Source organism: Callorhinus ursinus, unplaced genomic scaffold, assembly GCF_003265705.2.
Source record: "Callorhinus ursinus isolate GAN/ISIS: 27379988/994484 unplaced genomic scaffold, GSC_fseal_2.0 scaffold3, whole genome shotgun sequence".
Classification (NCBI taxonomy): Eukaryota; Metazoa; Chordata; class Mammalia; order Carnivora; family Otariidae; genus Callorhinus; species Callorhinus ursinus.
In genome coordinates, this window is record NW_027397065.1 from 63,990,171 (window position 1) to 64,006,683 (window position 16,513).

At 37.1% G+C, this 16,513-nt stretch overlaps 1 protein-coding gene and 1 non-coding gene across 4 annotated transcripts in view; both read left to right on the forward strand.

The window, feature by feature from the left end:
- NUP155 (nucleoporin 155) overlaps positions 1 to 16,513 on the forward strand; it is a 64,649-nt gene that overhangs the window by 23,038 nt on the left and 25,098 nt on the right. For 2 of the 3 annotated variants that reach the window (XM_073890978.1, XM_025867373.2), the window contains 9 exons: positions 972 to 1,142; positions 3,490 to 3,600; positions 4,744 to 4,838; positions 5,587 to 5,675; positions 6,154 to 6,216; positions 6,742 to 6,889; positions 8,216 to 8,282; positions 10,059 to 10,174; positions 16,272 to 16,369. In XM_073890978.1, coding sequence (XP_073747079.1) covers positions 972 to 1,142; positions 3,490 to 3,600; positions 4,744 to 4,838; positions 5,587 to 5,675; positions 6,154 to 6,216; positions 6,742 to 6,889; positions 8,216 to 8,282; positions 10,059 to 10,174; positions 16,272 to 16,369 — 958 coding nt within the window. The remainder of the gene's footprint in view (positions 1 to 971; positions 1,143 to 3,489; positions 3,601 to 4,743; positions 4,839 to 5,586; positions 5,676 to 6,153; positions 6,217 to 6,741; positions 6,890 to 8,215; positions 8,283 to 10,058; positions 10,175 to 16,271; positions 16,370 to 16,513) is intronic. The other variant, XM_073890979.1, reaches the window with a different exon arrangement.
- On the forward strand, positions 11,160 to 11,287 carry LOC112820512 (small nucleolar RNA SNORA30/SNORA37 family). Its single transcript, XR_003207175.1, has one exon. It is a non-coding gene; the product is annotated as a small nucleolar RNA SNORA30/SNORA37 family (small nucleolar RNA).

Below are 16,513 nucleotides of genomic sequence, written 5' to 3' on the forward strand. Positions count from 1 at the left end.
GGGAGCCCAGTGCGGGGCTCAATCCCAGGACCCTGGGATCATGACCTGAGCCGAAGGCAGATGCTCAACGACTGAGCCACCCAGATGTCCCCCCATCTTGTTTTGATCTCTCTTCCCTGTATATACAAATGTCCACACATAAACACATAATTGTGTTTGTTTTTTTTAAAGATTTTATTTATTTATTTGACAGACGCAGTGAGAGAGAACACAAGCAGGGGGAGTGGGAGAGGGAGAAATAGGCTTCCCGCTGAGCAGGGAGCCCGATGTGGGGCTCGGTCCCAGGACCCCGGGATTATGACCCGAGCCGAAGGCCGACGCTTAATGACTGAGCCACCCACGCGTCCCCATAATTGTGTTTTAAAAGCAAATACCACTGCATATTCCATGAAATTGATGTACAGGTCCTGGATGAGAGGTGCACCCCCAGCCTGTCCTAGCCCAGTCTCACACCTTGGCTGCTCGTCTCAGCCCTTAGCACAAAATGAGCTAAGGAGAGACCAGCACCTCCAAGGGTATGGCCAGGGAAGGCTATCTCTGCTCCCCACTTTTGGTATCCCCTGTTCTACCCCATTTACTTCTCCTAAATGCCCTTGCATAGCTCATGTTGCCTACCCCCTGAGGATGCTGATCAAACCGGATAAACCAACCTCTACTACTACTAAAGATGGTAGAATATAGTTTTTGGATATCGAAAGAATTACAGTTCTAGTAAACACTATTTCCAGTTTATCTTAAGATTTTGCCTTTCCCTTCTTTCATGAAAGATAATTGTCATAGAAGCTGGCATGATTAAAGGAATAGACAGTAAAGCACTAAATAGAAACTTAGGAACGTTCACATACATGTGTTATTAATTTGTAAAATTCTGCATTTCGTTAGAAATTAGGTCTATATGTTTTTTCCTTTTTGGAAGATTTGCTTTATGTAACTTTAATAGCAGGTATAAAAAGTTTATTTCTTTTGTATAGATGACAACCCGTGTTGATGGTCATTCCTGGGCTCTTTCTGCAATAGATGAATTGAAAGTAGATAAAATAATTACACCCTTAAATAAGGATCATATTCCAATAACTGACTCACCAGTTGTGGTACAGCAGCACATGTTGCCTCCAAAGAAATTTGTTCTCCTCTCAGCACAGGTATGTACGTATTCTGTTAAGGGGGAGACAATAAAGAAGCCATGTTTAATGTTATGTATTTTGCAATATTTGCTTAATGGAGTCATTAGGGACTTTAGGAGAGTTTACTCTTAAAGATATTCTTAAGGAATAATCTTAAATACCAAAAATGCAACAAAAAGAATTTGCTGTTTATAAAGTGTTCTATATTTTTTTAAAGTAGCATTTCTAGTACCAGTGTTTAGCAGCATAAAACAAAATAACCTAAATTTATTATTATAATTCTCACTTAACTTATAAAAAAACATTTTTTAATATTTGATTTTGGAATAGTGATGCATTTAAAATTCAAATGGTATAATGAGTATACAGAATAAAATCTCCCTTCCAGTTGAGGTCCCTTCCCTACAGATGCCCATGTCATCAGCATCTGTGTATCCTTCCAGAGGTGTGGACATACAAACAAAATATATTTCTAAGTAAATGGTAGTGTATTATATACACCGTTTTGTACCTTGTTTTTTATATCTCAAATACATATTTTAGAGATCTTTCCATATCATTATATAAAGAACTTTCTCATTCTATTTTGTATTTGAAAGGCTTTCTTTTATACGAATGTACCCTATTTAAGTAGGTCCCTATTGATGGATTATTTTTTGCTGTTCATAATGCTACAACCTTCTGTGTATATCATTTTCTTTGTGAATAAAGCTGCAGAATTTTATCTGCTGGGTGAAAGAATATGTGCATTTCTAATTTTGATGTTGCTAGATTCCCCTATATTCATATATACGTGCATACATTCACTATCGATGAATATTGATGCCTGTTTCCTTACATCCTGTCCAAGTATAATATGCCATTTTATTAAGAGTAAGATGGACAGTCTTTTCTTTTTTTTTTTGTTCTTTTTTGTTGGTTTTTTTTTTTCTTTGGACAGTCTTTTCAAGTGTTTATTTTTCTATGGACTGTCCCTATTTTATTGAGTTATCTTTTTCATTTTGATTTATAGAAGCTCTTTATCAAGGAAACTTACTGTAATTTTAGTATCATATTTTTCCTGGTGTGTCATTTTATTTTGTTTACTGAGATTTTTTCCCATACAGGTAAGCATATAAGTAGTCAAAATTTTCTGTTATCTTCTGGGATTTATAAAAGTAGTAAAAAAAAAAAAACAAAACTTTCTCATTCTGAGGTTTATTAAAAAAAATTTACCCACAGTTGCTTTTAGTACTATTACAGTTTTACTTTCGTCCTTTAAATCTCTGATCTGTTCGGAATTTATCCTGATATCCTGATTAAGGATCCAGCTTCATTTTTTTTCTAAATGGACATATGCCAACATAATTAATGGATAATCTAACTTTAATCCTCTGGTTTGAGGGACAGCTTTTATTGTATTCTAAATTCAAATATTTACTTGAACCTGTATGACAGCTTTCTAAGTTTAATAAGAAAACACTCACCGCCACCAAAAAATCAATTAAGGTTCTGGCTCTGTAGATACAACATTTTATAAGCCTATGTTTTATGCATGGTAATAGCACATGCCCTCTGAATATATTTTGTGTGTTACAGAGCAGTGTTTTTGTTTGTTTGTTTGGTTGGTTTTTTTGAGGTGATATCTTTTTTTTTGTATTCAATTAGCCAACACAATACATCATTAGTTTTTGATATAGTGTTCAATGATTCATTATTTGCGTATAACACCCAGTGTTCCTCACCACATATGCCCTCCTTAATACCGATAACCTGGTGACCCCACCCCACATCCCCCTCCCTTCTGTAACCCTCAGTTTGGTTCCCAGAGTCCAGAGTCTCTCATGGTTTGTCTCCTTCTCTCATTTCTTTCCATTCAGTTTTCCCTCCCCTTCTCCTGTGGTGCTCCACGCTATTCCTTATGTTCTACATATGAGTGAAACCATATGATAATTGTCTTTGTCTGCTTGACTTATTTCACTTAGCATAATCCCCTCCATTCAATCTATGTCGATGCAAATGGTGGGTATTCATCCTTTCTGATGCGTGAGTAATACTCCATTGTATATTTGATCCACATCTTCTTCATCCATTTATCTGTTGAAGGGTATCTATCTTGGCTCCTTCCACAGTTTGGCCATTGTGGACATTGAGAGCATTGTTTTCTTATTTCTTTGGGCATATGTAGATCTAGTATAGGTTGGGAGTTGAAATATAGATGTTCTTTTTGGCCAGTTTACTTTGTATTCTTGAAGGAGTGTTTTTTTTTGTTTTATTGATTTTATTAAATAAAATAGCAGGGTCAGTTGATGCCAGCCATGCCTGATAAATCTATTATTTATGGTTGTGGTTTTTTGTTTTTGTTTTTGTTTTTTTAACTTTTTAGGGAAGTCTCATGTTTCATAAACTTAGACCTGTAGATCAACTGAGACATCTACTTGTGAGTAATGTGGGTGGAGATGGAGAAGAGATTGAAAGATTCTTTAAATTACATCAGGTAATTAATATTTGTACTTTATAAAAAATATATTTTAAACAATAAAACAATGAGAATAATACCTGAATTTTATGTAAGCTAGGATCAAAGTACTGTAATTAATAGGTAATCTTAGCAGTCTTCCTTTTTTCACATTGGTCATTATCTGTGCACTAATATTTGGGAGCAGTATTAATAAGTAAAGTTTATACAGTAACTCAGATTTTTATTTGTTATTGATAAGTTCTTATTAAAGTATACTAGTAAGAAACTCCTGTTCAAGTTATATGATAAATACGTTTTTATTAAAACACAGGATATTTGTGGACAAATCTTTTTTTTTTTTAAGATTTTATTTATTTATTTGACAGAGAGAGAGAGCACAGATAGACAGAGTGGCAGGCAGAGGGAGAAGTAGGCTTCCCACTGAGCAGGGAGCCCAATGTGGGGCTCGATCCCAGGACCCTGAGATCATGACCTGAGCCGAAGGCAGATGCTTAAGCAACTGAGCCACTCAGGCGCTCCCTTTTTTTTTTAATTTTTTAATTTTTTTTTTAAATTTTTTTGCCAGTGACCTGATGAAAAAATTGGGGGCAGTAGTGATAATGCCCTTAATATTTCAAAGCCATTGCTAGAATTGAGAATGTAAAACTCAGAAAGGTTAAGATCAAGAATATCAGATCAAAGTTAAGTACAGAGAGACTGGATTCAAATCACCAGCTCTGCCACCAGGTAGATTACTTTAGTTCTGTGAATTTCGGTTTCTTCACGTGTAAAACAGGCATTATAATAGTGTATGATGTGGGAGTTAATATATGGTAACCTTTTAAAATAGTACCTGGCACATGACAGGTACTTAATAAATAGCTATATTGTTGTTGTTATTTTCTAAAAGGTAAAAAGACCATGAGAAAGAAAATTAAGGGAATAAACTATAGACTAAAATAGAGTCTAGATAAAAAGAAAAAGCACCCTTTAATGATAGTGCCTCTGATAAACTTTCTCCTTTTTCATACCAACTGATTTCATTCACTTAGCAGATATATATTGAGCACCTCCTCTGTGCTAGGCACAAATTGAAACACTGAATACAAGAATAACCAAAACTTCTTTTTAAATGTTTATGTTTACTATAAGGGAAGAAACTTTTTTTTTTTTAAACAGGAAGACCAGGCTTGTGCAACCTGCCTTATCCTTGCTTGTTCCACTGCTGCCTGTGATAGAGAAGTATCTGCATGGGCCACTCGGGCTTTCTTCAGGTATGTGTCAGTTTTCTTTTGTTCTTGGCCACTTTTTTTAATGATTGCATTCTTCACCGTGATAGTTTAAGGGCTTACCAAACAGTTGAAGAACTGTATAGGCAAGATAGTAAAATTTTTTTGCAAAAGGATGAAATCTGGAAAGATTATAATGCTAATAGACGTAGCTAGATTAGCACAATGTATAACTTGTTACCCTTGCTCTGGGTTCTGTTCTCCTTCTTCTGTCTAGTCTTTTTTCTACACTTCTTTCTACTCCAGTTACCATATCTTTTTTACTTCCTAAAACACTATATTGATTCTGCTTTACTTGTATCATTGGCATTGAGGAATTCTAAATCACTTTAAGGAAACTTGGTATCAAAACGATATTTTTATTTGGAAAATATTTAGCTATAGGAAAGAATTTGAAATGTGATTTGTTTAAAACAATTTTTCAAGTGCTGTCTAACTGTAATCTGGTATGAAAATTACAGTGCCGTATACTCTTAAGTAAATTCTGTGCATTGCTGACCCTTCTTAGAAATTGCTAGAGTCCCTTATAATTCTTTCTGGTAGAGGTTCAAGTCAACATTTTTTAAATAAGTATTATATCTATGCTTATAGATATAAGCACTGTAAACACAATACATTAAAGTCTGTAATGTTTAAAGCATTTATTTAGGAGCTAGCAGGACTTGGAACAATTCCAGCTTTTAAGGTGGATAATTTCACTGAATAAGCTCAGCCTCTGTTGTCATAAAAACAGGTACGGTGGTGAAGCACAGATGAGATTTCCAACCACTCTCCCTGCTCCAAGTAATGTTGGTCCCATCTTGGGGTCTCCTGTCTACTCTAGTGAGTACAAAATACTGAAATGAGACTATTTCTAATAGTTTGAGTTTTAGAAACTGCTTAGCTTATTTTAATGAACAAAGCTTTTCATTATATTTTATTTACTTGCTACTGTTTTATTGATGAATACAGTTCTATAGATGTCTGACTCTTAAAAGCAAGGATATATTAATATTGAGTTCTTTATGCATGTTAGAGAACAAAATAACATGTAACCAGTGGTATTTATAGAACTCATTTGTTATTTATCCAAAAGGAAGGAGGTGAATGATTTAATAACAAGTAAATTCCCACCTCAGTGTTTTCCTCAGTGGGAATTATTAGAAAATTCCTGGGAAATGAGCAGAGTCCCTAAATCTTAAATATTTCATGGATAGTGCCACTCCTCACTCATGCTGAGAAACAGCTTCTCCTAATTTAATCAGATTTAAAAGAGTGGGAGGTTATTTTATAAATCTTTATAGTCTTCTTTCCTTTTTAGGTTCTCCTATTCCTAGTGGTAATCCATACCCAAATCCATCATTTTTGGGAACACCATCTCAAGGTACCTCTTTTCTTTGTTTTATATTGCTGCTACTATTCTTTTTGAAGAGCTAACACTGTTATCCTTAATGCTTAGTGAAAGAAATATTAACCTCCCCATGTCTCTTGAAAATAATGTAGTTGAATAGAAGTTGCATCCAAGCAAGTATTGACATTTGGCCATGAATGCCTTTGCGTAGGAACACCTTTAGTAATATACCTGAAAGCTCCTTATCTGGGTACCAGGATTTAATATGCAGCCATGAAATCTGTATAATTGGCTCTATTTGACTCCCAGCATTAAGAAGAGTGATTGCAAGCTTTCTTGGCTTTTATCCTGCATGCCGACACTTAGAAAGCCTACCTGGGAGCATCTATCCAATCTGAGTCTCTTCTTACCAGGGAAAACCAAATTCAATACCTATTTATTCCAGTATTTTTATAAATATTCTTACCTTTGGGCCTACATACACAGGCTTTGGTTATTGAGGATGCTGAATGTTTAAGGTTAAATTTAAAGATTTGTCTTTCTTATGTTGTGTACAAGGTGTACATCCTCCTGCCATGTCAACTCCAGTGTGTGTTTCAGGAAACCCAGCAACTCAGGCCCCAAGTATTAGTTGTATGGCTGCACCAGAGATTGTGTACTCTGGAAAACACAATGGTATTTGCATTTACTTTTCTCGAATCATGGGGTAAGTTTTGCATGGAATAACCAACTGTTGCTCACCTTGTCCTATCTTGTGTAGTTGAATATTTTTTATTCCTGTTAAATTTAACTTACAGTTTTATTTAGCTCACTTGTTCATTAATAAAATTGTTTTCTATTTAGCTTTTTTTAATCATCTAACCATCTATATTTGTTGTGTTTTATATATATGTATACACATACATATTAACATATGGTGTTACAAACCACCCCATTAACTCAGTGACCTGTATCTGCAAGTCAGCTAGGCGGTTCTGGTCTTAGCTAGACTAACTCATTTGTACTCATTCAGCTGTGGGATTGAAGAGAGCCCTGTCAATCTTGGCTGGAGTCTCACATGTTTAGGGTCATGTTTGTATGCAGGTCTAGAATGGTCTCTGCTGGGACAATTGGGTTTTTGTTTTTCACATGGTCTCTCATCCTCCGGCAGAAGCCAGGGGTTATTCCCTTGGTGATGGCAAGGTCCCATGAGACAGGGTAGAAATTTGCAAAGCTTCTTGATGCCTAGGTTTAGAGTTGGCTTACCATCATTTTAACCCCATTCATTGGGCCAGGGAACATCTCCAGGCCAACCCAGATTAAAAAATAGAATCCATTCAAATAAAATCTTTTAAAAACGCAGTGGGTGGGTACCTGGGTGGCTCAGTCGTTAAGTGTCTCCCTTCGGCTCAGGTCATCATCCCAAGGTCCTGGGATCAAGCCCCGCGTCGGGCTCTCTGCTCAGAGGGAAGCCTGCTTCTCCCTCTCCCACTCCCCCTGCTTGTGTTCTCCCTCTTGCTATGTCTCTCTCTGTCAAATAAATAAATAAAATCTTAAAAAAAAAAAAATTGAATCCATTCAAACATGGGAAATAAACTCATTATGAGACACACATCAAAGTCATATTGTAAAGGATAACTATAAGGAGGGACAAAGAATTACAGCCATTTTTGCAATTAGTCTGCCATATCATCCAGTTAATTATCCTGTCTGCTATATATTTGTCTTAGATTTGAGATGGATGCTTTCATTTGAATCATTTGCTTAAAATGTGAAGCAGTGCAATACTCTTTTATAAATTTGTTTTTGCATTATAAACTTTGTTTACAATTCATTGCCCAGAGTCTTTTGATTTTTTCTCAGCGGTATTTCATTATGTGAAATAACTTAGGTATATCAGGTTTAGAAATTTTCTTGTTTTCCATTCTTTTGGATAACTTTGTGAACTGTTAAATAATTGCTGTATTTTGATAAACACACAGAAAGGAATTTACTACATATTATAATTGTTTTTGTTTATACAGCATAATTATTAAAACATTTTTTATTTCAGAAATATTTGGGATGCGAGTTTAGTTGTGGAGAGAGTATTCAAGAGTGGCAACAGAGAAATCACTGCAGTAAGTGTGTTGTATAATGTATTCCATTGCTGTATGTAACCATTTTATGGTATTAATTGTATAAATAGATTGTTTCACATTTCTTGGTATTAGAAACAAGATGCTGATTATTCTTTTATGGACATGTTTGTGTACGTGTCCAATGAACTCCTTGCCCTGGGTGAAGTCCAGTCCCAGCTCTGTCACTTATATAAATGATGAGTCATTTTCTTAATATTTCAGTCTGATACCTCACTATAAGGTGAGAATAATAACCTGTTGTGAGGGGTGCCGGGGTGGCTCAGTTGGTTGGACAACTGCCTTCGGCTCAGGTCATGGTCCTGGGGTCCTGGGATCGAATCCTGTGTCCTGCTTCTCCCTCTCCCTCCGCCTGCCGCTCCCCCTGCTTGTGCTCTCTCTCATTGTCAAATAAATAAATAAAATCTTTAAAAAAAAAAAATAACCTGTTGTGAGGGTTAAACAGAATAAGTCCTAAACAGAGTTAAGTCCTAGTCCTTAATATTTACTCAAAGCTACTATTTAATATTTTGCTTATATGCTCCCGAATTCCATGAACCCAGTACTAATTTCCATGCATAAGTATACTTTCTAGAGTACTTTAAGAATAGATCCTGTAGGGACGACTGGGTGGCTCAGTCGGTTAAGGTCTGCCTTTGGCTCAGGTCATGATCCCAGGGCAGGGAGCCTGCTTCTCCCTCTCCCCCCTGCTTGTCTCTCTCTCTCAAATAAATAAATTAAATATAGTTTTTTTTTAAGATTTTATTTATTTGACAGAGAGATAGAGAGTGAGCACAAGTCGGCAGAGTGGCAGGGAGAGGGAGAAGCAGGCTCCCCGCTGAGCAGGGAGCCCGACGTGGAGCTTGATCCCAGGACCCTGGGATCAGGACCTGAGCCGAAGGCAGTCGTTTAACCAACTGAACCACCCATGTGCCCCAATAAATAAAATCTTAAAAAAAATAAATAAATAAATCCTGTAAAACTTTGTATTATCATAAATTCATAAATTCAGGTAGTAAAATTTTTTTAACGTGAAATATGAGTGCAATTTATTTTAAGCTTTCTTTTTCAATCTGAAAGATACCAAATATTTTTTCAATTGATACTCTTTTTTTTTTTTTTTAAAGATTTTATTTATTTATTTGAGAGAGAGAGAGAGAGAAAAACAGCATGAGAGGGGAGAAGGTCAGAGGGAGAAGCAGGCTCCCCGCTGAGCCGGGAGCCCGATGCGGGACTCGATCCCAGGACTCCGGGATCATGACCTGAGCCGAAGGCAGTCGCTTAACCAACTGAGCCACCCAGGCGCCCCTCAATTGATACTCTTTTAAAGTTCACATTTCTAAGAAGAATATATTTATTTAACATAGTATATGATTCCATTTATATGAAGTTCAAGAAGAGGCAAAGCTAACCTATGGTGACAAATAAGAAAAGTGGTTTCCTGGGAGATGGAATGACTAGTGACTTCTAGAAAGGAGCATTAGGGAACTTTTTGGGTGTTGGAAATATTCTGTATTGTGGTCTGGGTGGTGACTGAATTAAAACATAAAAAGCTATCAAGATAATCACTTAAGATTTGTTTATTTTACTGTCTGTAAATTATACCTAAAACAAACCAGAGCAGGACAGGAGGGATGTAGCTATCTAGTCCTTTATTCTGCACCAAGCATAAATAATTACTGTTTATTGAAACTTGACATTCAGTTATAAAGAGTATGTTTTTTACATATACACTTTTTCAGTGTTTTAAAGCTTTTGAAAATACTTTTTTTCTTACAGATTGAAAGTAGTGTTCCCTCCCAACTGTTGGAGTCAGTGCTACAAGAACTAAAAGGTTTGCAAGAATTTCTAGACAGAAACTCCCAATTTGCAGGCGGACCATTAGGAAATCCAAAGTAAGAATAAACAAGATTTATTTGCCTATTTTTTCCTTTTTCTCTCTGAGATATAATTCACATTATAAAATTCATCCTTTTAAATATTTAGTTCAGTGGTTTTTAGCATATTTATGAGGTTATGCCATTACCACCACTATCTAATTCCAGAACGTTTTCATCATGCCAAAAAGAAACCCTTTACCCATTCGCAGTCACTCCCTGTTCAGACCACAGTAACAATAATACCATAGAATGGCTTAAACAACAAACACTTACTTCTCACAGTTCTGGAGGCTGGAAGCCTGAGATCAGGGTGCCAGTATGGTTGAGTTCTGGTGAGGACCCTCTTCGTCCTTTACAGGCAGCAGCTTCTTTTCTGTGTCCTAACATGGCAGAGAGAAAACTAGGTGACAGTCTCTCTGGTCTCTTCTTGTAAGGTTAATCGCATTGTGTGGGCTTTACTCTCATCACCCCATCTAGACCTAATTACGTCCCAAAGGCCCAATCTCCTAATACCATCACTCTGGGAATTGGAACTTCAACACTGGAATATGGTGGGACACAAACACTCAGTCCATAGCACTCCCCATTTCCTTTCCAGTCCCTAGCAACCACTAATCTATCTGTGTCGGTGGATCTGCCATATTCTGGATCTTTTATGTAATTGGAAATGTGGCCTTTTGTTTCTGGCTTCTTTTAGCATATTTTCAAGGTTCACGTGTTTTAACGTGTATCGGTATTTTGTTTCATTTTTCAGTTCATCAGGTGATGCTCATTTGGGTTATGTTAGCTTTTTGGTTGCTATGAAAAATGCTGATGTGAACATACCTATAAAGGTTTTTGTGTGGGCGGTATGTTTAGGATAAAAAAAATTTTTATTATAGAAATAATATGGGCTGTTTGTAAAGATTTCACTTTACTGCCCAGAAAATTTATGATCTGTAGTATAACAGTGTAAACTATATGAAATATATAAATCATGTATTTCTTTAAAACTGTAAATATAGCACCTTCACAGGTCCTCCCCTGACATTGGGGCCAGGATTTGGTAGCTGGTGCTGAAAGAAAATCCTTGATTGCATCCTGGCCCTGGGACCGTGCCAGGGGCAGCTGTCACTCAGTGGGACAGAAAGACTGTTCTGTGACATCATGTTCAACATTGTATCTTTCTCCTGCCACTCTAACCTTAGGTCTTCTCCTTTAAAAAAAAAAATAATAATAAATTAAAAAATAAACTGCAGATAGAACCTAAATAGGCACACTTTTATGAAACATTGTATATACTTTATTTTCTACAACATTCCAATCAGTGGAATAAATAATTTTTTTTTTTTAAGATTTTATTACTTATTTGACAGAGAGACACAGCGAGAGCAGGATCACAAGCAGGGGGAGCAGAAGAGGGAGAAGCAGGCTTCCCACTGAGCCGGTAGCCCGATGCAGGGCTTGATCCCAGGACTCTGGGATCATGACCTGAGCCGAAGGCAGATGCTTAACGACTGAGCAACCCAGGTGCCCAAGAATAAATAATTTTTATATTGGCTGCATATTTTCCCATTATTTATATGCAGACATTTAATGGTGTAACTCTACTAATAATTGCAGTGTTTCTGTTTTTTCATGTTATAAAGAAGGTACAGTGATTACTCTTCTTTATAAATGTTGGTGTACTTGTTCAGTAATCTTCAGATGAATTTCTTAAGAAGTAGAATTATTGGACGTAAGGACTTTTTAAAATGTTGATATGTAGTGTTCAGTTGTCTCCTAAGAAAGTTAAACCGATTTTCTTTATTTTGAGCCTTTGGAACACTCTATAAAGTATATCTTAACATATAAATTGATTTTTCCCTTCTTTTGTTAACCCAGTTTGAGAGTCTGTCTTTTAATAAGACAGTTTAACCTCTTCCCATGTTTGGGATTAGTTTAATGTTTGATCTTATTTTCACCATCCTGAATTTGTGCTTTTTATTGTGTGTTTTGTTTGTTTTTCTTTCTTTCCCCATCCCCTTATTTTACTGGATTGATCAGACCTCTCCCTACCCCAAACACGGATTTAGAAGTTTTACACATGATTTTCTTTCTCTAGTAGTTAGTTTTAAATTCTGAAAAATACACCTCTCTGTCAGCATTAGTAATTGGACAGAAGCTATTACTGTTCTTTTTCCCCTGCCCCTCTACCAGTATCCTCCTTGGAAATTAGCTGGAATTCTAGTTGTAAGGTATTTTTTTTTTCTTTTTAACATTATGTTCTTCTGTTGGTAGTTTCTTAGCAGTTTATTGAATTTTACAGTTATAACTGCAGTTGTCTGTTAATTTTATACCCTGCTACTCTACTAATTTTTCTGTTTTTTCATTGAGTGTTTTAGATTTTTTCAAATATCTAGTCCTGTCATCTGCAAATAGAGATAATTTTACCTTTTCTTTCTAGCTCTAGTTGCTTTCTCCTGTCTGTATAGGCTAATATCTCCAACACAGTGTTAAATAGTAGTGGAGGTACACTGGGCATCCGGGTCTTATTCCTGACTTTAGTGGGAAAGCTTGTAGTGTTTCCCTATTAAAGACCATGCCGGGGCGCCTGGGCAGCTCAGTCGCTAAGCGTCTGCCTTCGGCTCAGGTCATGATCCCAGGGTCCTGGGACCGAGCCCTGCATCGGGCTCCTTGCTCCGCAGAAAGCCTGCTTGTCCCTCTCCCACTCCCCCTGCTTGTGTTCCCTCTCTTGCTGTCTCTCTCTCTCTCTCTCTCTCTGTTAAATAAATAAGTAAAATCTTTAAAAAATAAATAAAGATCATGCCTACATAGATATAGTTTATCATGCTAAGAAAGTATTCATCCATTTCTGTTTTAAGAATTTTCATGTAAAGTGAGTATTAGAATTTGTCAAATGTCTGCATTTTGCAGAGATACTTTTTCCTTTATTAACATTTTCTAATTTCAACCAACCCTTCACGCCTGCAACAGTCTCACTGCGTATTTGTTAATAGCTTTTTAAGATGTAATTTATATGCCACAAGCTTCACTTATTTTATATGTTCGGTTCTGCAAATTTTAGTAAATATATAGACTTGTGCAACCATTATCACAGTCTATTTTTGGAACATTTTCTTCAACCCAAAGACCGTTCTTTTGTCCATTTGCAGTGATTTCCACCCCTTAGCCTCAAACACTTATTAATCTATCTTATCTATAGATTTGCCTATTCTTGACATTTCATGCTAATGGAATCATATAACTTATGGTCTTTAGAATCTACCTTTTTTTGCTTAGCATTATTTCGAGGTTCATGTTCGAGGTCTATGTTGCAGCATAAATAACTACTTCACCCCTTTTTATTGCCTAACGGGTATGGGATTGTAAGGTCATAGCCATTTTCTCTCAGATTTTCATTTACAGTTTTGTTCCATTTTCTTCCTAAACTTTAATATTGCAGAGGAAAAATACATTGCCTTTCTGATTCTCTTTTCTCTGTAAATGGCTTGTGTTAACTTTGAAGTTTTTTTTATGCTCTTTGTCTTTATTACTGAAAATTTAGCAATTTCACCATGTCTTCAATATGTCTTTTTTTCAGTAAGTGTTGAGAACTAAACTTTCTCAGTGAGCATTTAGAACTAGACTTAAGCCTTGGTGAATTTTCTTCTGTTATTTTTTATTTATTGTACTATCTGATCATTTCCCTTTTCTTGGGAAAATCCTATTAACTCTCCTGGATCTAGCCTCAGTTTCTTCTCTTTTCTTCCATAATTTCCTTTCTTCCTTCCTTTTGTTGTTGTGGTGGTTCTGTAGATTACAGAATTCCTAGAGTTGTTGTTCCCAATCATTTTATATATATATATATATATATATACACACACACACACACACACACACATATATATAATTTTTATTTTTTTAAGATTTATTTTTTTACTTTGGGGGAGGCAAAAGGAGCAGGAGAGTCTTAAGCAGATTCCATAGTGAGCACGGAGACTGATGCTGGGCTCAGTCTCACAACCCTGAAATCATGGCCTGAGCTGAAACCAAGAGTCTGGCACTTAACCAAGTGTGCCACCCATGTGCCCCAATTATATTTTAAATAGCATCTGTTAGGGGCACCTGGGTGGCTCAGTCTGGTTGAGTGGCTGCCTTTGGCTCAGGTCATGATCCTGGCATACTGGGATCAAGTCCTGCCTTGGGCCCCCTGCTCAGCAGGGAGTCTGCTTCTCCTTTCCCTTGCTTTTGTGTTCTTGCTTGCTCGCGCTCTCTCTCTCTCCCTCTCAAATAAATAAATAAAATCTTTAAAAAAAAAAAAGCATCTGGGGCACCTGGGTGGCTCAGTCATTAAGTGTCTGCCTTCAGCTCGGGTTGTGATCCCAGGATACTGGGACCAAGCCCCGCATCAGGCTCCCTGCTCAGCGGGAAGCCTGCTTCTCCCTCTCCCACTACCCCTGCTTGTGTTCCCTCTCTCGCTGTGTCTCTCTCTGTCAAATAAATAAAATCTTTAAAAAAAAAATAGCATCTGTTCAGTTTCTCTGATACATTTTTTCCTGGCCATTATATTTTTAATTCTGAGAGCTCTTTTATTTTCCCTTTTTCGTGACAATTAGCACTTAAAATGTGAATACCAGATTTCACTAGATAGATTACTTGCTGAAACAAACAAGACTGACATTCTCCAGAGGGCTGATATATGCAACAACGTGGATGACTCTCAAATGTATTATGCTATAGAAAAGAAGACAGAATCGATTTGTATGACATACTGGAAAAGGCAAAACTATAGGGGTAGGAGTGCCTGGGTGGCTCAGTCGGTTAAGTGTCTGCCGTGGGCTCGAGTCGTGGTCCCAGGGTCCTGGGATCAAGCTCCGCATCGGGCTCTCTGCTCAGAGGGGAGCCTGCTTCTTCCTCTCCATCTGCCACTCCCCCTGCCTGTGCTCACTCTCTCTCTCTCTCTGTCAAGTAAATAAATAAAATCTTTAAAAAAAGGGGGCGCCTGGGTGGCTCATTCATTAAGCGTCCGCCTTTGGCTTAGGTCATGATCCCAGGGTCCTGGGATCGAGCCCCACATTGGGCTCCCTGCTCGGTGGGAAGCCTGCTTCTTCCTCTCCCACTCCCCCTGCTTGTGTTTGCTCTCTCACTGTCTCTCTCTCTCTCTCTCTCTCTCTCTGTCAAAAAGTAAATAAAATCTTGGGCGCCTGGGTGGCTCAGTTGGTTAAGCAGCTGCCTTCGGCTCAGGTCATGATCCCAGGGTCCTGGGATCAAGCCCCACATCGGGCTCCCTGCTCGGCGGGAAACCTGCTTCTCCCTCTCCCTCTGCCTGCCTGCCACTCCCCCTGCTTATGCTCTCTCTCTATCTCTGTCTCTATGTCAAATAAAAATAAATAAACTCTTTAAAATAAATAAATAAAATCTTAAAAAAAAAAAAACAAAACTATAGGGGTAAAGGAGATCAGTGCTGGCCAGGCTTAGGTAGAAGAGGATTTGGATAGAAGAGACAGCACAAGAGAATTTTGGGGCGTAATGGAACCCTTCTGTATCTTGGTTGTGATGGTAGTTACATGACACCATGCATCTGTCAAAACTCATAAAACTGCACATGGAAAAGGTGGATGTTACTGTGTAACCTGAAACCAAAATACTCATTGTTGAAGGATTCTAAAAACCAATTCATTACTTTTAATTTTGGCAGATAAAGAGAAAGAAGCAACCATTTATTCAGCCTTTCTGAATAAAACGGACATCACAATAACCAAGTAATTGAAACTTTAAGCATCCACAAGATTAAAATGCTTCAGTTTTAAATCATCAATTCGCCAGTGATTATTTCACTATTCTGCAGAGGAAAAGAATATTAGCAATGTATCCCAGCTCGTTTATATGAGATATTCAGAATAGGCAAACTTAAAAGAGACAGAAAGACCAGCAGTTACTTAGGGTAGGGGTGGGAGAGATGGGGATTGACTGCTAATAGAGAGTGATTGAAAATGTTCTAAAATTAGATTGTGGTGATAGTTGCACAACCCTGTGACTATATTTTGAGAAACTGAATTGTGTACTCTAAATGGTTGAATTGTATGGTGTATGAATTCTATCCCAGTAAAGCAGTTGAAAACACAAATACGCATTCTGGAATTTGTTTCAGTACAACAGCCAAAGTGCAGCAGAGGCTGATAGGATTCATGCGTCCTGAAAATGGAAATACCCAGCAGATGCAACAGGAACTGCAGAGGAAGTTTCATGGTAAGTTATTCCTTCTGATCAGTTGACTGTACATGACCCCAATAAAGAGTTTTATTCATCGAGTAGAAAACAGTGGATTGAATAGAAAACAGTGAACATCTCTCAATAAGATCTAGTTTTTTGATAACACAAAATTTTTTATTA